The 27,295-nt window shown below is 35.7% G+C and overlaps 1 protein-coding gene across 2 annotated transcripts in view; it reads left to right on the top strand.

The window, feature by feature from the left end:
* The window catches only part of RYR2 (ryanodine receptor 2), a 711,493-nt gene that overhangs the window by 507,654 nt on the left and 176,544 nt on the right, over window positions 1–27,295 (top strand). For both annotated transcript variants that reach the window (XM_057308486.1, XM_057308485.1), the window contains exons 39-47: window positions 3,736–3,841; window positions 10,845–10,988; window positions 12,605–12,878; window positions 17,225–17,339; window positions 18,857–18,989; window positions 19,198–19,301; window positions 22,928–23,063; window positions 23,607–23,793; window positions 25,433–25,538. In XM_057308486.1, coding sequence (XP_057164469.1) covers window positions 3,736–3,841; window positions 10,845–10,988; window positions 12,605–12,878; window positions 17,225–17,339; window positions 18,857–18,989; window positions 19,198–19,301; window positions 22,928–23,063; window positions 23,607–23,793; window positions 25,433–25,538 — 1,305 coding nt within the window. The remainder of the gene's footprint in view (window positions 1–3,735; window positions 3,842–10,844; window positions 10,989–12,604; window positions 12,879–17,224; window positions 17,340–18,856; window positions 18,990–19,197; window positions 19,302–22,927; window positions 23,064–23,606; window positions 23,794–25,432; window positions 25,539–27,295) is intronic.

Genomic DNA, 27,295 nt, shown 5'->3' with positions numbered 1-27,295 from the left:
AAAAAAAAACTTAGAAAAATAGTGGCTGAAACTTTTCAAGTTTGGCAAAAGATAAGAAAGAGATTCAAGAAGCTGAATAAACCAGATACCCAAAGAGATCTAAACCAAGACACATCATTGTCAAACCTCTGAAAACTAAGGACACAGTTTTCAACTGAAAAAGACTGAAAACCCAGAATTCTATAGGGAGTGAAAACATCCTTCAAGAATGCAGGGGAGATCAAGACAGTCTCCAGTGAAGGAAAACACTGAGCATTGGAATACAGCAGACCGGCCCTGAAAGAATCCTAAACAGAGTCCTTGAAACAGAGAGAAAAATGATAGAAGAAAATTGTGAAAATCTGGAATGAAGAAAGAAGTATGGAAGGTGTTAAAGCATGGATAAATATAATGCATTTTCCTTTTCATTTTGAGTTTTCTAAGTTATATTTGATGGCTGAAGCAAAAATGATAAAGCTGTCTAATGTGTTCTAAATGTACTTATAGGAAATATTTAAGACGTGTATTTTTTTAATTTTTTAAAAAGATTTTATTTATTTTGGAGAGAGAGTATGTGCACATGAGCTAGAGCAAACTGGGGGAGGGGAGGAGCAAAGGGGAAGGGAAAGTAGACTCCGCGCTGAGCCTAGAGCCTGATGTGGGGCTGGATCCCATGACCCTGAGACCATGACCTGAGCTGAAACCAAGAGCTGGATGCTTAACTGACTGAGCCACCCAGGCGCCCCAAGACATTTATATTTTAAATGAAGGAGGATAAGGGGTATAAAGGGAGATGAGTTTTCTGTGCTTCACTCAAGCTGATAAGATATTGATGCCAGTAGTCTGTGATGAATTATGTATCATGTAATATCCAGAGCAACCACTTAAAAAGCTATACATAGAGATATACTTAAAAAATGCAGGGATAACTCAAAATGAGATCCTAAAAAATAGTTCAAGGAACCCACAGCAAGTTGGGAAAAATAAAGCAGAACAAACAAAAAAGCATGTAAAATTACAGGCTTAAGTCATAGCATATCAGTAAGGTCATGAATATAAATAAATACACTAATTAGAAGACAGAGATTGGCAGAGTGGATTTTAAATCTTGGCCTGACCATATGCTATTAGGTTTCTATGAGATATTTCCATGATGGGATGTTTCTAGGAGAAACTGACATCAAATAGAATGATGTAGATAGGTTGAATGTAAAAGGATGAAAAAAAATATATATCTTATATATAGACATATATTTTTTTAATTTAAATTTTAGGTAGTTAACATACAGAGCAATACTGGTTTCTAGAGTAGAATGCAATGATTCATCACTTACATACAACACCCAGTGCTCACCACAGCAAGTACCCTCCTTAATACCTACCACCCATCTAGTCAATCCCCCTCCCGCACCCCTCCGTCAACCCTCCGTTTGTTCTGTGTCATTAAGAGTCTCTTATAACTTGTTTCCCTCTCTCCTTTTTTTCTTTTCTCCCTTCCCATATGTTCATCTGTCTTCTTTCTTAAAGTCCACATATGTGTGAGATCATATGGTATTTGTCTTTCTCTAACTGACTTATTTCACTTAGTATAATATACCCTAGCTCTATCCATGTCATTGCAAAAGGCAAGGTTTCATTCTTTTTTATGGCTGAGTGATATTCCATTGCGTGCGCGCGCGCGCGCGCGCGCGTGTGTGTGTGTGTGTGTGTGTGTGTGTGTGTGTGTGTATCTTCTTTATCCATTCATCAGTCGGTAGACATTTGGGCTCTCCCCATAGTTTGGCTAATGTTGACAATGCTGCTATAAATACCTATGTTATGTAGCCCTTCAAATCTGTGAAAAAAGATACATTATGAAAAATTAAAAGAAAGTAAGTGTATATCAGAACAAAGAAATTACCAGAGGCAGACAGGAACATTATACCATGATAAAAGAGCAACTCACCAAGAAGACAAACGTACATGTACTAAATAATAGAGCTGAAAAATATGTGAAGTCTACACAGGTAGGACTGAAAGAAGAAATATATAAATACACAATTATATTTGGAGTCTTCAGTACCCCTCTGGCAATAATTGATAGAAAAGCTAGACAAAAGTCAGCAAGAATATAGGAAAACACAACACTGTCACCACCTAGCAGGATCTTTGGATATTTGTAGAACACTCCACCCAAGAACATAATACACTTTTTTTTTTCAAGTTCCCATGAAACATTCTCAATGATGGACTATGTCCTGGGCCATAAAAAAAACCTAAACAGATTTAAAAGCATTGGATTTTTTTAATACAGAATCTTTTTTTCTGACCACAGTGTAGATAAAAGAAAGATAACAGGACAATCTCCCAATACTAGGAAACTAAAGAACACGCTTTTAAATAACTAATGGTGGAAGTCTCAGGGGAAAACTTAAAAATACATTGAACTGAAAATGAAAATATCACATCAAAATTTGTGGGAACAGCTAAAGCAGTGCTGAGAGGATAACTTATGACACTAAATATTTACATTTAAAGGGAGAAGAACACTCAAGTCAATAAGCTAAGCTTTCATCAGAAGCATTTAGAAAAAGAAGAGTAAAATAAACCAAAGCAAGCAGAAGGAAGGCAATAATAGAGATAAAAGCAGAAATCAATGAAACTGAAAACAGGACAATTATTAAAAAATAAAGAATCTAAAAACTGGTTACTTAAAAATAAAATCTACAAACCACTGAAAAGGTTAACAAAAAGAGAGAAGACACAAATTACCAATATCAGGAATGAAATGAGGTATCACTACAGACCCTGCAGACATCATAGGATCAGATGGGAATGTATGCATGCATACTGTATGATTCCATTTATGTAACATTCTTGAAATGACAATAATACAGAAATGGACAACAGATTAGTGACTGACAGGAATAAGTGATGAGCAGGCAGGAGGGTAGTAGATGTGGTTATAAAGGGGTAGCAGGAATGATCCTTCAGGTAATCAGTTGTTCTCTGTTTTGACCATCAATGTCAGTGTCCTTGTTGCGATATTGTACTGCTATTTTGTAAGATGTTACCTATTCCCAAGGGGAACTGGGTAAAGGGTATATAGTATCTCTTTGATCGTTTCTTACAATAGCATATGCATGTGCTTATCTCAAAATATAAGTTAAACAAAAAATTCATATAAAAAACTCTACAAGCAGACTTAACAATTGTTTCCTCTGGGGAAATGATGAAACAGCAATATTCCTTTCTTTTCTTCATTCATAAATGTGTTTTTGTGTCTAAAGCTAAAACAAATGGAGGATAGTTTCTTGAAGTTTATTTAATTGAACCATTAATGTTAATAAAAGCATAGCTCTCTGTTATATTTTCTATTTGGATTTTTCTTCATCTTTGCTGCTATATCCTTCTCAAAAAGTATTCTTTAAAATAATCCACGAAGTTTAGAAATCAGCAAGAAAAAAAAGGAAATCTAGGAGAAGCATAATAAAATATTTTTTAAAAATAATATTAGATTTTAACATACTGTGGAATTGAGAAAAAGGAAGCAAATTATGTGACTATTTTGCAGCAAACTAAGCTTTGTATAGTTTTATTTATTTTTTGGTATTCATTGTATTCAGTTATAATGATTTTTCATATGTTAGGCATGAATTTATGAATACTCAAGGGTTTGAATATCTTTGGTTTTTATGATTCTTTTTGCTGTGTCATTCCTGAATTCACTGTTCTTTTGCTCTTGTTCTCCTCTTTCTTGTTTTTCCAAACTTTCAGATCAATATGCTTCTCAATTTTAAGGATGACAAAAGTGAATGTCCATGTCCTGAAGAAATCCGTGACCAACTCTTAGATTTTCATGAAGATTTGATGACACATTGTGGTAAAGTCTTCTTGACTTATAACTCTTATTAGATGTGTTATTTATTTATTTATTTATTTATTTATTTATTTATTTATTGAGAAATAATTATATTGGGAAATAATTGACATACACCACTGTATAAGTTTAAGATGTACATTGTGATTGTTTGATTCACTCATATTGTGAAATGATTACCATAATAGGTTTGGCTAACATCCATCTTCTCATATAGATGCAATAAAAAGAAAAGAAAAGAAGAAGAAATAAAGGCAAAAACTTTTTCCTTGTCAAATACTCTTAGGATTTACCCTCTTAAAAGAACTTTCCTGTATATCATACAGCAGTGTTAGCTACAGTCATCATGCTGTATGTTGCACTCCTAGTACTTATTTAAAGTTTGTAACTTTTGACCACTTTCCTTCAATTCCCTTCTCCCTACTATCAAACTTCTGATGACAACTGTGATCACTTTTTCTCTGAGTTCGTTTGTTTTTAGTTTCCACATATAAGTGAGATCACACAGTATTACTCTTTTCTCTGACTTATTTCTCATAGCATAGTGCCTTCAAGTTCTGCCCGTGTTGTCACAGATAACAGTTCCTTGTTTTTTTGGCTAAATAATATTCCATTGTATGTATATGCCACAACTTCTTTATCCATTCATTTGTCGATGGACACTTAACTTGTTTCCATATCTTGGCTATCATAAATAATGCTGCTGTGAACATGACAATGTAGATACCTTTTTCAAGTTAGTGTTTTAATTTCCTTTGGCTGTTTTCCCAGAAGTGAATTACTGCGTCATATGGTAATTCTATTTTTAAATTTTTTTGAGGATCCTTTATACTATTTTATTTGTTTGTTTTTTGCTGTGTGTTTTGGATATTAAATCCTTATCAGATATGTAGTTTACTTACATTTTTTCCCCATTCCGTGGCTTATCTTTTCACTTTGTTAGTGGTTTCTTTTGTTTTTTATGGAAGCTGTTTAGTTTGATGTAGTCCCATATGTTTATTTTTGCTATGCTGCTTGTGGTTTAGGTGTCTTATCCAAAAAATCATTACCAAAATCCATATCAAGGAGCTTTGTCTTTACATTTTTTCTAAGAGTTTCATGATATCAAGTTGTACATTTAAGTCTTTTATCTATTTTTAGTCAGTTTTTATTAGTGGTTAAGATGTGGGTCCAGTTTCATTCCTTTAAATGTGAAGATCCAATCATCCCAGCACTGTTTACTGAAGACTATCTTTTCTCCATTGGGTATTCTTGGCTCCCTTGTCAACTATTAGTAGACCATATATACTTGGGTTTATTTCTGGGCTCTCAATTCTTTTCCATTTATCTATTGGTCCATTTTTATGGACCATCTGTTTTGCAGTACCATCTGTTTTGATGACTATAGCTTTACTAGATTAGCTTGTAATCAGGAAGTGTGATACTTCTTACTTTATTCTTTCTCAGGATTTCTTTGGCTATTAGGGAGACTTTGTGATTTCATATAAATTTTAGGAAGGTTTTTTCCTACTTCTTTAAAAAAATGCTATTGGAATTTTGATAGGGATTGCATTGAATCTATAGATAGCTTTTGATAATATTACCATTTTACAATATTAATTCTTTCAAAGCCATTAATAGAGGATGCCTTTCCATGTATTAGTATCCTCTTCTCTTCTTTTCACCAGTCTCTTGTAATTTTTAGGATAGAGATCTTTCACCTCCTTAGTTAAACTTATTTCTAAGTTTTGTATTGTTCTTGATGTTATTGTAAATGAGATCAATTTCTTAATTTCTTTTTCAGAAATTTCATTTTTAGTTTATAAAAATACTACATATTGTCGTATGTTAACTTCATGTCTTGCAACTTTATTGAATTCATTGATTAGGTTTAACAGTTTTTTGGTTGAGATTTTAGGATTTTATATGAATAAAATCATGTTGTCTGCAAATAGAGGGCATTTTTCTTCTTCCTTCTCAATTCAGGAACCTTGTATTTCTTTTTCTTGCTTGATAACTCTAGCTGGGACTTCCAGGAATGGTGAGAGAGTGGATGCCTTTGTCTTGTTCCTGATCTTTGAGGAAAATTTTTCAATCTTTCACCACTGGGAATGATATTAGCTGTGGGCTGATCATATATGGCCTTTGTATGTTGAGATATATTCCTTCTGTGCCTAATTTGTTAAGAATTTTTTCACGAATGGATGTTAAAATTTTTGAGTGCTTTTTCTAAAGTGCCTACTGAGATGACCATATGATTCTTTTCATTCATTCTGTTATTGTGGTGTGTCACATTGATTGGCTCACATATGTTGGACCATCCTAGCATCCCAGTGATAAATCTTGTTTGATCATGGTGAATGATCCTTTTAATATGCTGTTGAATTCAGTTTGCTGGTATTTTATTGAGAAATTTTGCATCTGTGTTCATCAGGGATAGTGGCCTGTGATTTTCTTTTCTAGTAGTGTCCTTTTGCATTTTTGGTATGAGGATAATGCTGTTCTACTAAAGTGATTTGGGGAGTGTTTCCTCCTCTTTGATTTGTTTGGAAGAGTTTGAGAAGAATTGGTGTAATTCTTCTTTAAATGTTTAGTAAAATTCACCAATAAAGCTTTACTTCATTGTGAGATTTTGATTATTGATTCACTCTCCTTACAAATAATTGGTCTAATCAGATTTTCCATTTTTTTCCTTGATAAGTCATATGTTTCTAAGAACTTTCCATTTCTTCTAGGTTGTCCAGTTTGTTTGCTTATAATGTTTATTGTAACCTTTTACAGTCCTTTGAATTTATGTGGTATTTTTCATTTTTTTATTTATAATGTCTCCTTTTTCATTTATAATGTTGTTGATTTGAGTCCTGTCTTTTTTCCCCTTGGTTAGGCTAACTAAAGGTTTGTCAATTTTTTTTTTCCAGAGAACTTAGTTTGGTTAATCTTTTATATTGTTTTTTAAATTTCTATTTCAATAATCTCTGCTCTAACCTTTCTTCTACTTTCGGGCTTTGTTCTTTTTTCCTAGTTTCTTAAGGTGTAGAGTTAGGTCATTTATTTGAGATCTTTCTTTCTTCTTAATGTAGGCATTTATTGCTGTGAACTTCCCTCTTAGAAGTGCTTTAGCTGCACCCGTTAATTCTGGCATGTTGTATTTCCAGTTTTGTTTGTCTCAATAAATTCTTTTATTTCCCATTAAATTTCTTCGTGGATTCCTTGGTTGTTAAAGAGAGTGTTGCTTAATTTCTCTGCATCTAAAAATTTTCCAGTTTTCCCATTGTCATTGATTTCTAGTTGCATGCCCTTGTGGTCAGAGAAGATTACTGGTATAATTTCAACCCTCTTGAATTTGCTAAGACTTGTTTTATGGCCTAAGACATATTCTATCCTAGAAAATGTTCCATGTGCACTTGAGAAGAATGTGTATTCTGCTGTTGCTTGATAGAATATTTATATATGTCTGTTAGGTCCATTTGGTCTACAGTGTTGTTAAAATCCACTCTTTCCTTATTGATTCTCTCCTGTATGATCTATTCATTAAGAGTGGGATACTAATGTCCCCAATTATTACTGTACTACTCCTTATTTCCCCTTTTAGTTTTTTTAGTTTTTGCTTTATATGATTAGGTACTCTGGTATTGGATGCATAAATATTTATAATTGTTATATCTTCTTGGTGTATTGATCCCTTTGTCATTATATAATGACCTTTGTCTCTTTTTAACATGTTTAAACTCTATTTTGTCTGATATAAGTATAGCTTCCCCTGTTGTTGTTGTTGTTTTGTTGTTGTTGTTGTTGTTGTGTTGTTTTGTTTGATTACCACTTGCTTGAAATGTCATATTTCATCCCTTTGCTCAGTCTTTGTGTGTCTTTAAGGCTAGTGTGGATCTCTTATTGGTTAGATCTTGTTTTTTTATTCAACTGTTCTATGTCTTATGGTTGGAGAATTTTATCCATTTATACTTAAAGTCATTATATTGATAAGTAAGGACTTACTATGCTATTTTGTTAATTTTTGTTTTGTTTTGTTTTGTTGTGTAGATCTGTTTTTCCTTGTTTCCTATCTTGCTGTATTTTGTGTATGTATGTGTTGATATATTTGTTATGAGTATGCTTTGGCTTCTTTATTGTGTTCTTTTGTATAATTACCGCAAGATTTTCCCTTGTGGTTAACATGAGGTTTACATACAGTATCTTAAAGTTATAACAACCTATTTTAATTCATTTAAAAAAATTTAAACTAGAGTCATGAGTTATAAACCCCTATCACCATATTGCAGAATCTAACTTTGAGTATATGTTTATCATTACCAGTGAGATCTATACTACCTTTTTGTGTATTTACAATGTTAATTAGTGTTCTTCGACATCCATTCAAAGAACTTCCTCTGTCATTCCATGTAATGCACATCTGGTATGAATGAACTTCCTCACCCTCTGTTTGTTGGGAAAAGTCTCTATCCCTCCTCCCTTTTCTGAAGGACAGCTTCACTGGGTATAGAATTCTTGGTTGACAGTTACTTTCTTTCAATATTTTGAATATGTGATCTCATTCTCTCCTGTCTTGAAAAGTTTCTGGGGGTGTCTGGGTGGCTCAGTCGTTAAGTGTCTGCCTTCAGCTCAGGTCATGATCCATGGGTCCTGGGATTGAGCCCCATGTCAGGGAGCCTGTTTCTCCCTCTCCCACTTCCCCTGCTTGTGTTCCCTCTCTCGCTGTCTCTCTCTCTCTATTTCTGTCAAATAAATAAATAAAATCTTAAAAAAAAGTTTCTGATGAGAAATCTGCCAATAGTCTTATGGGAATTCCCTTTAATGTAACTTCTCTCTTTTCTCTTGCTCATTTTTAAAATTCCTTCTTTGCCTTTGCCTTTGCCTTTTGACATCTAATTATAATGTGTCTCAGTGTAGCCCTTTTCAAGTTCGGTACATTTTGGGAGTTATGGGCCTCATCGATCTGCATGTCCATTTCTCTCCCCAGGTTTGGGAAGTTCAGCCATAATTACTTTAAATATACTTTCTGTCCCTTTTTATTTCTTGTTGCCTTCTGGAATTCCCATAATCTGAATATTGTTTTTTTTCCATTGTGTCCCATAATCTCATAGGCCTTCCACACACTGCACGATTTTCATTGACCTATTCTTCTGGTTGTTGATTCTTTCTTCTGCATGGTTAAGTCTACTTTTGAAACTCTCAATTGAATTGTTCAGTTATTGTATTTTTCAACTCCAGGATTTCTGTTTGTTCATTTTGATTTACTATTTCCTTGTAAAACTTCTTGTTTTGTTTTGAACTATTTTCATAATATTGTTTAGTTGCCAAATGTGTATTTTTCATATATATATATATATATATATATATATATATATATATATATACACACACACACACACTGGTACAAAAGCTCATATATATGTAAATAGATTCATAAATATACTTGATGCCTGTTAGGAGTTCATGTAAGAATATTTATTATTCTTAATGGTTAACTGAACCTATTTGGGAAGTCATGACAGGTAGAGAGATCAGAAAGGCTTTAAGACTTGGAGCGCCTGGGTGGTTCAATCATTAAGTGTCTGTCTTCAGCTCAGGGCATGATCCCAGAGTTCTAGGATCAAGCCCTGTATCAGGCTCCCTGCTCCACTAGGAGCCTGCTTCTTCCTCTCCTACTTCCTCTGCTTGTGTTCCCTCTCTCGCTGGCTGTCTCTCTCTCTCTGTCAAATGAATAAATAGAATCTTAAAAGGAGAAAGAAAGAAAGAAAGAAAGAAAGAAAGAAAGAAAGAAAGAAAGAAGAAAGAAAGAAAGAAAGAAAGAAAGAAAGAAAGAAGAAAGAAAGAAAGAAGAAAGGAAGGAAGGAAGGAAGGAAGGAAGGAAGGAAGGAAGGAAGAAAGAAAGAAAGAAAGAAAGAAAGAAAGAAAGAAAGAAAGAAAGACTTTAAGACCAATTAGGAGATAACCAAAATTTTATTTCTTTTCTCTCTTCTCCTTAGTGGTAGAGAATAGGAAGGGGAAATGGGGACTTGTAACCAGATGCTTTCAGCAGAGAGATGAGTGTTAGGTTGATTTAGTCTAAAGACATTTGATCACAAATAGTTGTATTTAAAGCAGTTGTGGGGCACTTTTTAGGATTGGCTTAGTAAATGCAGCATGTAGCTTTTGAAATTAATTAATGTCTAAGGAAATCCTTTGTTAAGTTTATGTCAGTAGCCCAAATTTATTAAGGGAGAGTCCCCCTCCTTTTGCTCTAAGAACTTTTAAACTAGAATTTATTTGATGTTCTCAATTTGTGGTTGTTTTCCCTTTAAGCAGTGATATGGACAAAGTGTTCCAGTGAAAGAAAATGAATTAACCATCTCTTAAGTGATGTGTAGCACCAATTGCATTATTTTTATTTTATTTTAATGAAGAGAATATAAGCATCATCTTGCATATTAATTCAGCTTATGAATAGAGAGCCACTAAACGAGTGCCAGAAAGTTATATTATCTACTATAAATAAAGGGGTACTCTAAAATGGTAGTATTATTGCTTCAGACATAAAGCATTCTCTGGTTTACAATACTTAATTATGCCTGCTGTCTCTTCTCTCAATTTATTAAAATGACACTGTGATTATTAGAGGCAAATGAGGAGGCTGAAAGTCTGGTAGGGTTTTTTTGCAGGTAAAACTGTAGGTCTAGGAAGATAGCAGCTAAAGGCAGACATGCCTCAGGGTCAGCCTAAGGGTCAGACCAAATAGCAGAATTGATCTTGGCTCCTAAGAGCATCTTTTTGCTGTCTGCTTAGTTTTATATTTTGTGTTGGCTACTAATAGCCCTGGGCCCATTGGAACAGGGGAGAAAGTGAAAGGAGGACAAGAGGCCAGTGAGTGGATTTTACCCAAGAGCTAGCGAGCAGGAGTGCTTTACTCAGTGTTGTCAAATGTTTTGGACCATGGCAGCATTGCTTTAAGCTATGAATGGCAAAGGTTGCAAAACCAGAGAATTATTTCTCCTAAATGTATTTTTCTTTCTCTTTGCTTTTCTCATGCTAGGAATTGAGCTGGATGAAGATGGGTCTTTAGATGGAAACAGTGACTTAACAATTCGAGGACGCCTGCTGTCCCTGGTAGAAAAGGTGACATACCTGAAGAAGAAACAAGCTGAGAAACCAGTTGAGAGTGACTCCAAGAAGTCCTGTAAGCAGTACGGAAGGGTGCTGGCAAAGTGATTCTGTGACATTTATTCATCCTTTGAACTAACATCATAGTAGATGAGCCAGTGAGAACATTGAGTTGGAAGCTTCCAAGAATCAGATTCTTAAGTAGACGCCTATGCCTGCCAGAAGTAGACAGCTGCATCCAACTGTGCTTGTAGGAAAAGATTGAGAGGTAGCAATATTTATAAGGGTGGGTGGGCTCTCCAGAGCACTACTAATTTAGATATTTGATCAGACTATCAAGAGGAAGTACAAAGGGAGTAATTTAGCTTTCCTGTCTAAATATTATGCCATTGGCTTTCAAATATTCTTGTACTATATTTTGGTTCTGAGATATTTTCTCAACCGTTATGCATTTCTGGTTCATTTTTATCCTATTTAACTGAAGAGTAACAGCTGATACTGTGAAAACAAGCACTGGGACAATGAGTCTCAGATGTGGCACTCATCTAGAAGGGGTTCAAGTAATAGGTTGGTGAGATCCGTCTTACTACCTTACACCTCAGTCCCCATTCATTCTATGATGCAGCACTGGTTTAGGAACAGTTTTTACTGAAAGAAGAAAAATCAACTCATGAAAAATTTTAGGGTTGTTTTTTTTTGGCACTAACTTAAAATGGAAACTCTTTATCCTTACGATGACCTCTAAATTTATTCTTTAGTATCACAGTCAAATTTATTTGAATCAAGTCCTCTTCAAAATGAAAGTTCAAGGTTTCATATGAACCACTTTTTGTTACCATCAGGTTTATGATTTTGACCTATTAGAAATGTCAGCATGGTTTTGAGGCATGCGCAAGTATACTGGCATTTTATCTGCATTTTGGGTTCGGTTAAAATTGGTTGTTTTTGTTTGTGCTTAAATAATGTATAGATTAAGGCAGGGATGAAAATCTGCCAATGTATCAATGATAGGAATTAGTACCTCATTACGTACATGTTGATCACATCAACCCTACTTAGCTTTGATAATTTTGCTATTTATTTTAGGGGTTTGGAAGTTCTGTTGCTTTTATGCATACTACACTGCATGGCACATTGCAAGTAATCTATGTGTAGAATAGTTTTTCACTTTAATACAGCTTCACAATCAAAACATTTTAAGTGACAATTAAGGATCCAAATTATAGTAAAAGTATAATTATGTGAGGTCACTTTTGCAAATGGCTCAAATGAGGAGACAGAAAAGTAGATAATTCCTTGGATGCCCATGACTGACTTTATAAGGATATATGATGTCAAATCTTCTGGGCAGAAAAGAATGGAACAAAGAAAATAAAAGTAAAATAATAGGACAACTTATATTGGTTGCCCTATGGATTGCCAGCAGTAGTTTTGAAAAAGTAGCTATAAATTCTGAACAGCTTAAATTCCTTAATAAGAGTAGTTTTTAAGGAAAAGCTTGTATATATTTATCCTTGCATGTTCATAACTCATTTTTATTGATATATAAAATGTTTAAATTAAGCTTGTTTACCAATTCTGGTATAAATATAGATATTAGTTTGGGACTATGAGAGGCACAGTTGAAATGCCCAACTAATTTGCCTTTTCTTATTATTTTCCTTTTAAAAAAAATCCATAATGACTTTGCAGCCACTCTTCAGCAGTTGATTTCTGAGACCATGGTCCGATGGGCACAAGAGTCTGTCATTGAAGACCCTGAATTGGTGAGGGCCATGTTTGTGTTGCTCCATCGGCAGTATGATGGCATTGGTGGTCTGGTCCGGGCTCTGCCAAAGACCTACACTATCAATGGTGTCTCCGTGGAGGATACCATCAACCTGCTGGCATCTCTTGGTCAGATTCGTTCTCTGCTGAGTGTAAGAATGGGCAAAGAAGAAGAGAAGCTTATGATTCGTGGATTAGGGTAATTTATTTGACTATTACAACCTTTGTCTTATACATGTCTTCTCTCTACTTATTTATCCCAGTAGTTGCACCGTAGGTGTATTAATACAAATCCACTAATTCAATTACAGGCATGCCTCATTTTATTGTTCCTTGCTTTATTGCACTTCGCAGATAGTGTGTTTTTACAAATTGAAGGTTTGTGACTACCTTGCATTGAGCAAGTCTATCGGCACCACTTTTTTAATGGCATTTGCTCACTTTGTGTCTCTATGAGTCACATGTTAGCAATTCTCACAGTATTTCCAACTTTTTATTATTATCATAACTGTTATGGTGACCTGTGATCAATGGTTATGACTCACTGAACATTCGGGAGATGGTTAGCACTTTTAGTAATAAAGTATTTTTTAATTAAGGTATGTACCTTGATTTTTCAAACATAATACTGTTACACTCTTAGTAGACTATATAGTCTATTGTAAACATAACTTTTCTATGAACTGGAAAACCAAAAAAAAAATTATTTGATTTGCTTTATTGCAATATTTGCTTTATTACCGTGAGCTGGAACCAAATCTGCCATTTTTGTGAGGCATACCTGTATATGATTATTAAATGAGATTGTTGCTTTTCTAGACATTATGTTTTAAAGCTAAATAGAAAAGATGCTCACCAGCAAAACGTGACTAATTTTGCAACTAGATGCTAAGGTGGCTATGATATGCAGCACACATTTTAGAGGTTTGTAAAATTAATTTTTCAGTAATGTACAATCATATATAAAAATACAGGTTAATAAAAACACATTAAAGTCCATGCAGAGACAAACACTCACCAGCAGGAAATGATAAGGAATTGTGTCTATATCAACTGGGCCTTGAAAAAAGAATGGGGAAAACAGTGCAATTCTTTTGATAGTTCAATGTCATAGGTGTGCCTCATGTGAATTTGGGAATTAATGTTTATATCACATATGTAGTGTACGGATTCCCAAACCGAGAACATAACAATTGGCCCTGGAGGTATACTTTCTCAACTCAACTCACTGGGAAATCTTGGGGGAAAAAACTAAATACTACCAATGGTTAGCTTGCAGTCAAAATTGCAAAGCACATAAGGGAACAATCCTCCATAAGCAAGGATCTGCAGATACAATAAGAGTGGGGTCAGAACACCTGTTTCCAAAACTTCAGATAATACAATACCAGAAAGAGAAAATAAGTTACTATATTTAAAATGGTTAAAAATACAAAGGAATAAATCAGTTCTCCAAAAATAAGGTGTGGAGAAAAGTCCACGAAGATTTGTAAAAGATCCAAATAGTTTCTAGAAATGAAAAATATAATAAATGACATTAAAAAACCATGAATTAAACAAACTGGATGAGGTATAGCTGAAGAGAAAATTAATAAGTTGGATCATAGATCTGACAAAATTACTTAGTACTGTAGCACTGAGAGGTAAAGGTAAGTAAATTTGAAAGAGCAGTTACGAGACCTAAGGGATAATATAAGGAGGCCCAGAATACGGTAAACAGGATTTCTGGAAAAGACAGAATAGATGATTTATGGAATGGGAATATTTCAAGAGCTGTTGTCTTGAGATTTCCACAGTTGATAAAGAGCATGAATTCACAAAATATCCCAAAGCACAAGTACTTCCACATCCTCACCTGGATAGGCTGGCGAAACTGGAATAAAACCAGTGATAAATAGGCTATTTTAAAAGCAAGTTGAAAGAAAAGCTGGAATACTGACAAAACCAACCAACAAACAAACAAACCAACAAAACAAAACAAAACAAAAACTAGCAGTATATGGAATTCTCAATGGCAAAACTAGACATCATTCCTCAATGGAATACCACACTCACAAATTCTCATGGAAAATAACCATCAATTTAGAATATGTTACTCAACTGAGAATGCCCCACGATGACCTTGTGCTTCATGGAGATTTGGAGATGAGGATTTATATCCCATATTTAAGAGTGAGGGCAAAACAAAGATATTTCAGAACATTTACTTACAGTCCATTGAAAGACCTTCTAAAGGCTGTACATTAAAGATAATGGAATTCAGAGAGAAAGAATGGGAAGCAGAAGTTTTAGTAATTGCATTATTGGCACATATATGCAGTAATCTAGGAATCATTCCTGAGCTTGCGTAGTTTGGGAATATGAAAATAGAAGAACAATGGAAGCTTAAATTAAGCTTTATGATGTCTGCAGGAAAAAAATACCAAAATATAAGGATGTAGAAATCAAATATAAAATGTTGAAATGTGAGATACAATACAAATATTCTGCCAAAAAAGTTGATCTAGTTACATAAATATTAGATAAAGAAGAGAGAATGAAAGAAAGAGAATGAAAGTAACTATTGACATGGATAAAAAAGGATGTAAAGAAACAGTAAAAAGGTTTAAGAAACCTAGAGTTGGCTTTTCAAAAAACTAATGGAATAGAATAACCACTGTTTTCTTTGGTCTAAAAAATAATCCTGTGGGTAAAAAACAAACAATAGAAAGACTCAGTTTGTGTAGTATTATTTATGTACATTCTAAATTCAGAACACAATACTATGTATTGCCCTTGGACCTATTAGGTGTTTGAAATCATTATAATAAGCCTGAAGGTTATATTCCAAAATCGTTATCATATTGCACACTAAAAATAAATATACCAACAGAACAAAATAAGGAGAACAGAAAAGCTTAAACAACAAAAGCAGATTTGGATGTCTTTATAATTGTGTGAGCGTGAATCTTTTTTTTGGATACTAATACTTCAGTCTAACCAAAAAGGGCCTCACATAAGTGATCTTAACCAAATGAGAAAGGAAGCCTTCCAGGAAACGCAGGGCACTTCTCAAATGAATATATAACAGTAATATGTGCTGTTAACAAGTAACTCACTCAAGTGATAAAACTTAAAATGATTTTAAACAAAATAAAAAGTAATGTTTTTGTGGTATTAGAAATATTTCTCAAAGGACACATTTAATAAGTGACAAGTTGCCTACCAGGTGGTAGAATTAGAAATCCACTTAATTTACCTGGAACTAAAGACAAACAAGACTTTTTCAATACAATATTGTCCAAAGTTGGGTCATACAAAAGGATTTGAAATAATGAAAGAACAAATCCTGTGATTACAACTGTGGTTTGAATATTGAAGGTTCTCCTACTACATATGTTGTTGTCTTATGTGAAGGAAAAGGAGGCCTTCCTTCATTCGTTCTTGAACAAAATAGATCAGCCCTATTTTAGTCCTCAGCCCCCATGTCATTTTTTTGAGTTGTGCTATCTAAAAACTCTTGTTATTAAAGCAAAGCTAAATTCAATTAAAAGCAAAAAACTAAAACTAAAAAAAAAGGAAGAAGAAGAAATCATCATACAAGAATCATACTGTTTGACCATTTTGCTATACCTGGAGTAACTAAAAGTTAGCATATGACCAAATGAAGAGGTGAGTCAACCAAGGAGATGAGAGCTGCAGGGAAAGTTTGTTTTCCTGCAGGCTCTGCATTATAATCTTCTTGTTAAAGCTGTGACAGGAAGTGTTTTGTAGAAAAAAACTCTCATATTGATTTGATTTACGTTTGAATAAAAATCAGCAGAGTTCTTTATTTTTAATGACTACTGAGCATTAATATCCTTAGGAATACCTTTACATACATAGTATAACATGTAATGAAATAATGATAATTTGAAACATTTTGGGTATCATCTGCTGCTGGTTTTTCAAATCAAATGTCTATTTTAATTTGTTGCATTACTTGTACCTGGACTTGATGTGTATTCAGTTTCTCTTTGAGAATATGAGTCCTTTACAAGCAGTTTTCTGGAAAGATAACACAAATGTAGTAAGAAATAATACTACTGTTATTAATCATACAAATACTGAATGTGGTGCTAAAAATATCCTACATGAAAAGCAGATACTTATATATTAAAAATTTACATAGGAATTTTCATAGAATATGGTATAACAGCGATTCATATTTCTATGCTAAAGAAGATTGAACAGATATTTGGATTACATAAAATTAGGAATGATAAGTGTCCACAAATATATTTCATATAGATGAATGTTTACATATGTAGTACATTTCTTGTAACTGAAAAGAACAGATAACTTGTATACTATTTTTGAGAGGCTATCAATATTTTTTGAGGAGAACTCAGTTAATTGTTCTTACTAACTTTTGTTTTTATTCACTTTAATCATGATTGCATGTACTTTTCTGTTCATGCCAGTAATTATTTCCAAGATATTTATCAGGGTCTCAGATAAATTTTCATTTAAATTTTTCTCTGCCCTCCGTGCTTCTCCTCACCAAACCTATATTGTCCTTTCTAGGGATATCATGAATAATAAAGTGTTTTACCAGCACCCTAATCTCATGAGGGCCCTTGGGATGCATGAGACGGTGATGGAGGTCATGGTGAATGTCCTTGGAGGTGGAGAGTCCAAGGTAAAGGAAAACCTTTGATTATTAAGATGCCAATGAATATGACTCCTGGAGTACATGCACTGCATATTCTTAATGAAGATTTCTTTAAATCCTCTTAGGAGGACTGTTTTTTAAAGAACACCTTATGCAAAAAAAGAAAAAAACAAAGCAAAGCAAACCTTATAGATTGAGAATTGGATATGCTATTAGTTATTTTTTCCTTTGATATTTATAATAATTTCTGTCTTATGCTGTGTAATTGGCTGTCTCCTAAACTTTTCCTATTTAGTGGTTAGTTAGAAACTTTAAACATTAATACTATACTATTTTTAAATTCTTAATTATATATTAATATCCATCACATTAAAAGACCAAAACACAAACATGTTCTTCAGACCTAGATATTCCCCTTGATTTAGATGGCAGTTGGTTTCACTCAAGTCCTGATCCCGGCCAAAATTTGAAGATGATGTTCTGGAGCATTTGTTTTAAGACATAAAGTGAATTTTTTAACTGATTTAAAGTTGAAATAAAGTGAAACCTTTCAAACTTTCAGACCTGCAAAACCAAGTGAATAGAGTAATATAACAATTTCATATGAATCAGTATAATTCTATGATCTATGATGTCCAAAACATTTCACTATTTTTTGAAATTTTAAGATGTATTTTTCAAAATATGGAAGAGTTCATATTTCTTTTTTTTTAATTTTATTATGTTAGTCACCATACAGTACGTGGTACATCATTAGTTTTTGACGTAGTGTTCCATGATTCATTGTTTGTGTGTAACACCCAGTGCTCCATGCAATATGTGCCCTCCTTAATGCCCAGTTTACCAGTTAGACAGACTTATAAAGATATTTTAAAATATTCTGTTAAGGAGGGATTCCAGGGATCATCTGGGGTATCCTAGAATAAGATTAGATGCTTAGGGGAGATGTATTTGATGGGGTCTAGCATGCAGGCCTTCTGGTCAGGGTGCTCATCATAGCACACAAGTCGTGTGCAAATCAGGAAAGGTGTGACTCCTAGAATCTTAAAAACAACAACATTTATGATAGGAATGCCCTAATGTGGTTTCAGGTATGAAATACAGTATTTCTTACAAAGGGTCTCATTGAACTTTTCCTCTCTTACCTAAATTAAGTATTAGTATCCATTTTATTCCAGTTTTACAGAACTGACTCAATGAGACTAAATATTCTCCCAAGGAAGCACAGCTAATAGTGTTAGTCAGGAGTCACAACCCAGTCTGCCTGATTGCTAAATCAGATTTATGCCACTAGAGATTCAGGGCTGTAGATTAGTTCAGATCACCCCCTTGATGGTAATGAGGTTTCTGAATTAATGCCGGGCTTGATTTTCAGTGGCTCAAGGACTAGATGAGTTGAAATATAGACAATTGAAGGTCTTTGGTATCTGAGGCTTGGCAGACATGGTCCCACATGGATTGACGAGGTGATTGGACCTCAACTTCTGAACTTAGTTTTCTGAAGACCATTTGCTCTCCCAGCTAACTGTATGCTCTTTATGTAGGAAATCACTTTTCCCAAGATGGTGGCCAACTGTTGCCGTTTCCTTTGTTACTTCTGTCGTATAAGTAGGCAGAATCAAAAAGCTATGTTTGATCATCTCAGCTATTTATTGGAGAATAGCAGTGTTGGCCTTGGTAAGTAAATTATGGCTTTTATTTACTCTTTAAGATAAAAAGAGTATACATACTACGTTCAATTTTAAACTTTAATGCAAAGTAATTTTAGATTAATGTAGTATGTGGTGTATTTAGAAATGAAATTTTAAGGGACAGTGTGTTTTTATATGGAATTTGTAGTTGTAGCACAATCCAGGCTTTGTCTCATCTTCGTTTGAATTAACAGCCTCACCAGCTATGAGGGGCTCAACACCACTGGATGTGGCAGCTGCCTCGGTGATGGATAATAACGAACTGGCCTTAGCACTGCGTGAGCCAGATTTGGAAAAGGTAAGCAGCATGCTTGCCCCTTGTGTTTGTGTGAGTTATGCTTGCTTATAGTTGTTTCTCAAGATTATTGATGATGTATAACCATAATAGAGTTATAATTATATTGACACAATTATAATGTATCTTATATATTATAAATGTGTTACATATATTACATAGAACATATAATTGTAAATTACAAAGAACAAGAAATTTGAGATGAAGTGTTTCCTCTGACCACATACATTTGTCTCTGGAAAGGGAATCAACTTTTCTATCTGTATTCTTGTGGGTTTCTCTCCTTTCATGGTATCTGTTGTTACTTTTGCTTTAGTCATACGGTTTAAATTTTTTCAGAGGTTGTTTTAACATCTCAAAGTACATTTTGTATCATGTAGACATATATTCCAATGCAAGGCATCACTAACATACTATGACTCTGTGCTCTAACTAGGCATACATGTTTGCTGGAACATAGATAAATTTCCCCTGTGTTATCATCATGATTGCATTCTAAGTGGTCTTCCTGATCCTTCCCTGCTCCCCTACTTAGCAGCTGGAATGAACCTCTTACAAATATAGTATTAATCCTGTGTCCACAACTCTTCCAGAGATTTCCGATCTCACTTCAAGTAAAAGCTAAAGGCATTGTGATGGCTTCTAACCCATCTGATTTCACATATCCCTCTTATTACCTGCTGTTCTGATCTTTTCTATTTGCTCCAGGCACACTGGTCTCCTTGCTCTTGCGGGAGCTTGCCAGGTATGCTCCTGCCTCAGGGACTTTGTGCTTGCTGTTCCTTCCATCTGCAATATTCTTTCGTCAGATGTCTTCATGGCTCTTTTCCTGATGTCCTTCCAGTCATTGATCCAAGTCACATTTTGTTAGCTCTTCATGTCCGTGCCATTTAAAATTGAAACCTCTTCTCTGTTTACTGTCTTGTCTTCTTTGCTGCTTTATTTTCCAACAGTTGAAAAAATATATTTGTGTATTATAGATGGAAATACACATTTTCATATTATTATGTAACATCTATACATTTAAGTATTTTTAAAAATCAACTCCCTGTCATAACATAAGGCCAGTGAGTTCAGGGCATGTTTTTTCTCTATTGTTCACTACTCTGTCCCAGTCTTCGAGAACAGCATTGGCATTGGATAGGTAATCAATGCATAGCTATTGAAGGCAAGAGAAAGTGAGCTCTTTCCCAAACCCTTTTGACTTGCCGGTCATGGATCACAAAGCTTTGTATCTTCGACTAATCTCAGGAGCATTTTTTCTCATATATATTTGAAAATCTTTTTATCTATTTACTGAAATATGGCTGATATTTAAGAAGTTGACAACACCAAACATTTTGGAGGACGTGGAGCAACTGAACTGTTGAGATGAAAAATGGTAGCGTCATGGGGCGCCTAGGTGGCGCACTTGTTAAGCGTCTGCCTTGGGCTCAGGGCGTTATCCCGGCGTTCTGGGATCCAGCCCCGCATCGGGCTCCTCCGCTGGAGCCTGCTTCTTCCTCTGCCACTCCCCCTGCTTGTGTTCCCTCTCTCGCTGGCTGTCTCTCTCTCTGTCAAATAAATAAATAAAATCTTAAAAAAAAAAAAAGAAAAATGGTAGAGTCAGTTTGCAAAGCAGGTCGGCAGGTTCTTAACAAATTTAACTTAAATTCTTTTTTTTTTTTGAGAGAGAGAGCATACTGGGGGAGGGCAGAGGGAGGGGAGAGAGAGAATCCTAAGCAGACTCCATGCTCAATGCAGAGCCTGATGCAGGAAGGGCTTGTTCTCACAACCCTGAGATCATGACCCAAGCCGAGATCAAGAGTGGGACGCTTAACTGGCTGAGCCATACAGGTGCCCCAACTTAATAAATTCTTAGCCAATAAGTTTCTTCACAAAACACATACCTATCATAAACATATACCTAGCCTTCCCACTTGGAGATACTTCCTCAACTGAAATAGAAATGTGTGTCCACACAAAGGCCTGTATGTGAATGTTGGTAACAACGTTATTCATCTTAGCCAAAAACTGGGGACAATTCAAATGTCTATCAACTCATGAACGGATAAGGAAATATGGGCTATTTCCATGGGCAGTGGAGTGCTGTTATTCAGTAAGAAGGAACGGCGTACTACATGGGGTACAATGTAAATGAATCTCAGAATCATTATTCTGAGTGAAAGAAGCCAGCATAAAAAGAGATATACGGGATGATTGCACATATAAATGTTGTAGAATGCACAAGCTAATTTTTAGTGTTACAAAGCAGCTTGTTAAGGCCTTCGCATGCAGGGGGGGACGGATGGGGCCCGAGGAGTGATGGAAATGTTCTGCATCTTGGCTGCGGTGTGTTTTTACAGATGTATAAATCTCTCAGAGCTCACTGAATTTGTACTTTAATTTTTTATTTCTTTTTTAGAGAAAGAGAGCACGCATGCGCATGCACAAGTGGGGTGGGGGGGAGGGCCAGAAGGAGAGGGAGAAAGAGAAAAACTTATTCAGGTTCCACACTCAGTGCAGAGCGCTTTGTGGGGTTCAGTTTCACAACACTGGGATCATGACCTGAGCTGAAATCAAGAGTCAAATGCTTAACCTAAGACTGAGCCACCCAGGGACCCCAATTTATATTTTAAATTGATGAGTTTATTGTACATAAATTATTCTTAAAGTTGGTACAAAATATTTTTAGCTATATTACTTGTTTTTAAAGCCGGCTTAGCTTGAGCTGGGTGTAACTTGATTGGTAAGTTGCTTGTTTAACAATCTACTACCGTTGATAATAACTTAGGGATTTCTTTTAAAACTGGATCAGTTATGAAATATTGTCAAGGATCAACACTCACATAAAACAATACTTTAAAAGGCAAAGACAGGCAGAAAATTTAATGTGTTAAATTCAGTGATACTTAAAGGTAGTTAATACTACCCGAAATTTTATAGACTGTGAAATCATGGCACAAAATGATCCAGTAAGTCATGCAGGACAGATTTGAGCCCAAGGATATTTGAATCTAAGCTTAGTTTTTTCTATTTCTCTATGTGTTTTCTCAAATATATCCCCCCTCCACATTAAATTGATATCATTTTGGAAGTAAATTCACTTCTCTGAAATATTACTGTATCTCAGATGGGTCTTTCAGTATCTCAGATGGATTTAGGCTTTACACTGGGTCAGAGGTCTTTAGATGCTTTTGAAGTCTATCAAATGCCCTGGTGTTTATAGTACGTGTTTTGTTTTTGTTTTTATGTAAGCTCTACACCCAGTATGGGCTTCAGTCTCATGACCCTGAGATCAAGACTGGCATGCTTTCCTGACAGAGCCAGCCAGGCACCCCAAATATCATGACATTTATAGATAGAAGTTTCAAATTAAATGATATGAAACTTAGGAATATTTTTCTTTCATAGAGTTGGTTCATAAATACTTTTATTGTGATAGCACTTTGTTACGGTTCGTAAATATTCCTTAACTCTAAGGTTTTACTACAGGGAGTTCATGTGGATCGTCATGGGATTAAGCAGAACTTGCAGAACCACATGCATTTTAAACCGACCTATAAGGATATCACTTATCATGTGTAGTGCTCGCATCTAATGACTCCTCACTCACGGGATAACACTTTTGCTTGTCATCTTGTTTGTAGGTAGTTCGATATTTGGCTGGTTGTGGACTGCAGAGCTGCCAGATGCTGGTGTCTAAGGGTTATCCAGACATTGGATGGAATCCAGTTGAAGGAGAGAGATATCTTGACTTTCTCCGATTTGCTGTCTTCTGTAATGGTAGGACTGATCGCTTGGGGTCTTTCTGGTCATGATTAAAACTGCATAAAAATAGATACATTAAAAATGGTATATCCCAGCATTTTCATGAAGTAATTAGAAAAAAAATTGAATATTTAATAATCAGTACTATTTTTTACAGTAACAATTTAATTTCTGATATGTGCTTCAGTAGTGATGCTTTACCTTTACTATTAAATTAAAATTTTTAGGCAGTTACAAATTCTTGTAAATTTTTATAATTGAGTTCTAATAATAGGTGGGCTTATGGCTTCATTTCCTATAACAAATTAACAAAAATGAATTTTTTCTGCCCCTATAATGCTCTTCTTTACTTTGAAAATTTTAAGTACAAAAGAAGAAACTTACTGTGTCTTGTGCACATAAAACTAGTGATTTGAATTGAATTTTAACTTTATTACTAACTGTGTTCTTTGGTTTTAGTTGTTATACTAATTCATTTATATTTAAAGAAATTATGTGTTTGCTCAGAACATCCACATAACCAATGTTTGTTTACTCTTGTTCCTCCTTTGATTTTAGGGGAGAGTGTGGAAGAGAACGCTAATGTCGTGGTGAGGTTGCTTATCCGGAGGCCCGAGTGTTTTGGTCCTGCTTTGAGAGGGGAAGGTGGGAACGGTCTGCTCGCAGCCATGGAGGAAGCCATAAAAATAGCTGAGGATCCTTCTCGAGATGGTCCCTCACCAACTAGCGGATCCAGTAAAACACTGTAGGTCTAATATACACACTGTCATTTAAGAGTAATTCATATTCCTTGACTGGAAATTTTACAAAATATGATTTGCCTACTGTCAATTGCAATGTAATTTCTGGTCCTCAGGATTTCTGCCCTTGAAAATAAAATGCATTAGACTTGGAAAAATGGGTGGAATTTGCTGCAGGAATAAGTTGAGTGAAAGAGAGACAACTAAGAAAGACTATATGGATTTAGTAGGGAGAAGTTTAGATTGTAGGATGAGGTGTATTTTGTGAATTTTTCCAGGAGGCTATGGCAAAGGGAGTTATTACAATTAATGGCAGGTGATCCTCTGAAATTGTAGTTAGGTTTTAGTGTGAAGCTAGCTGGAATGAGTTTTCAAGATAATAGTAAGAAAGTAAGACCTTTAGCAAGGGAATGGGGGGTTTAACCAAACTGCTATGGTGGTAAAGTCCAGAAAAGGGGATATTGTCATTCGGAGGAGGAGAATGCTTGGTTAAGGTATTAGGCCAGAGAAGGCAGTCAGTAACTACCTTACATTTCTCCACAATATACATTACTAATACTTGATTCCAGCAGTAGACGTAAGTCAATCCAGGCATGTCACTTTGCAGTTTTTATCTGTGGAGGTGAATGTCCTACTCGCAGGTCATGTCCTATACTACTAATACCACTGGGGAAGATAGAACAGAGAGCTTATTGGAGGCAAATTTCCAAGCAGAGCAGTTCTGCAAACTGTCCTTCTTCCATACACAGACTGCACATAGATGTTCTGTCCACGCCAAGGCCACGATGGTTTCAGACTGGGAGGTCCTCCAAGAGCTTGTTACATGTTTGTCAATTAGCCATAGAGGGACTAGGGGACCCTCAGTTTCTCTAAGTAACGGAAAATGTATCAAGAGATCTTTGGCCCAGGACCACAGCAGCGGGTGTGCACAGGAGGGCCCTGGGAGCAGTGTGGCATGCCGGATGATGTTTTCGAGGCCAGGTTGTCACGCTGCAGACTGCTGAGCCCAGCTGAGTCACCAAGGGAGGAAAATAATGGGATCTTCCAAGGCCATTTAGATTTATCTCTTATCTGCAAGATAATGGATAATGGACTCTTTATGTCTTTCTTACAAAGATGCGAGGGAGACAGTTTGGGTATTTTGGGTGGGTGGGTGAGGTAGAGTAGATGGTAAAGAGATAGGTAAGTAAATGATATCACATTTCTGAAGTCCTTTCTCTGGGCCAAGCACTGTCCTGGGTGCCTTACCTATGTTATCTTATAGGACAGATCTTTATCACCCTCTTTCTAAATGTATGCTCTTTACACAGGTAGTCTAAACTTACCAGGTCTTTCCATTAGCTATTTTCTTTGTTAAAACAAAGCTTGTCTGCGTCTAGAAATAAGCAGAATCCATCAAATTAGCAATTCCTCTTTTTCCCTTTTGAAGGACTCTTCATATCAAATTTCTCGCAACTGGTCTTTAAACTCATTTTCCTTTAAAAATGTCCATGTACAAATTAATTGTACATATGAAAAGTAGCAGAAGAGGCAGAACGAGCTATCTTAGGGGTCCCTTTCCTCTGAGAAGTATGTAATACATCTGAAATGTCACTTTATTATCCTGTTTGCTTTACTTTGTTTCTTCTGAAAAATCTATGAAAGTGATGCAGAAGAGGAGGAGGATGACACTATCCACATGGGGAATGCCATCATGACCTTTTACGCAGCCTTGATTGACCTGTTAGGACGCTGTGCTCCTGAAATGCATGTGAGTGCTTTGCAGCCCAAGAGCGGCGATCCTGGTTTACCCATCTATGTGAAGAAATCCGTAGCTGGCAAAGATGATAACAGCATCCAAAACCAATAATCTCCACGCTCCATTAAAAATAATAGCTGCCACCTAATTGCTGAACGAGTGTTTATTTAGTTGGAAATGTCTTGGTTGTAAAAATTAGTAATGAGATTTCAGTACAAGTCATTAATAGAATAGGCAGTTACTTGTGTACTTTCAAAACTCAGACAGCCTCCCCACACTTTAAGAAGAAAAGAACACATTTTTCCTATAAATTTCCTCTCCTCATTTAGTGCGTGCGGGGAGCAGCCACTCCTGTCCAGTCATTTTCTTTGTTTGTACTGTTTCTTCTGTGTGAGGGAGCTGCCACGTGCCCGCCATTGGCTGAGGGGACAGTGGGGGTGGGGGCAGTTACTGGGAAGGAAACGCTCTTCAGACTCGACGGCTTGGCGTTTTCTACAGCATTTCGATCAAGAAGAAATTAAGTTCCATGAAACAGCACTTCCTTTTACTCTGTAATACATTCAGATAGTTTTTACTCTATTTTATTCTGATATATTCTGTTTCATTCTATTATATTCATTTTGAAAATGCTAGTTAGGGCTCATAAAATTAGCTTCGTGACCTGGTAATGGGAAGCAGCACAGAGACTGAAACGCTGTGAGTGGTGGTGCCGGGGGAGAAGGCAGATCGGCTTCTAACCTGGTCTAAGCATGAGCCAGAGGAACCACTGCTTCCAGAGCACGTCTTTCTCTTTGCCCTTAGCATCTGTGGCGGTTTTGTGTGTTTGTTTTGTGTTTTCTTTTCTTTTTTGGGGGGGGGTGGGGAGGGAATCCCTTTCACAGCTGTACGGTAAAACTTCCATGTTTTCTTGATATAACCTTTCATTATGAATAGAGAGGAATCACAGCGTGGAGAAATGTCAGAATGTTAGCAGACCTAGAGCATGATTTTTGTAAAAGCTTAACTTGCTGCTGATGAGATTTTCATCCTAGGCGATGGGAGTAGATTCTCAAAAATTTGTAGGCTGGAGGTGATTGCAGACAAAAAAACTTTATGCTCACAGTATTCGTTCTTTTTCCATTAAAGTGAAAGAGCAAAAGAACCAAGAAATTAGCTAATAAATAGTTTTTTATTCTATTAAAGTAGGAGAAAAACCCCAAGAGATTCAATAAGGGACTAACCTTGCACTTCTGAAATTTGCTCACCTTCTGTAGCTGTCGGTTGAGGACCCCCTGTGTGTCGCTGTCTGCTCCAGAGCCTAGCTGAGATTTTTTTTTTTTAAGATTTTATTTATTTATTTGACAGAGAGAGACAGTGAGAGAGGGAACACAAGCAGGGGCAGAGGGAGAGGGAGAAGGAGGCTTCCCTCGAGCAGGGAGCCCGATGCGGGGCTTGATCCCAGGACCCTGGGATCATGACCCAAGCCAAAGGCAGACGCTCAATGACTGAGCCACCCAGGCGCCCCCTGGCTAAGATTCTTGATGGGTCAGATTCATGGTCCTCACAGGTGCTTGGTTAGCCAGTGACGGTCTGAAAGACCTGTTATGATTCCTATTCACCATTCCCCCCAACACACACACACATTATACACCCTTCCTTGGGAGAAATCCTTGTGGAATGTAGATGGATTTACAATTACATTTTCAACCCCAAACAAGAAAAGAGGCTAAATCAGTCATAAATATTACTATATGTTCTGGGTCTAAAGATAATTTTTTTCTTTGTAATAC

The sequence above is a fragment of the Ursus arctos genome, unplaced genomic scaffold (assembly GCF_023065955.2).
Source record: "Ursus arctos isolate Adak ecotype North America unplaced genomic scaffold, UrsArc2.0 scaffold_7, whole genome shotgun sequence".
Taxonomy (NCBI): domain Eukaryota; kingdom Metazoa; phylum Chordata; class Mammalia; order Carnivora; family Ursidae; genus Ursus; species Ursus arctos.
This window is presented reverse-complemented; position numbering and strand designations above follow the sequence as displayed.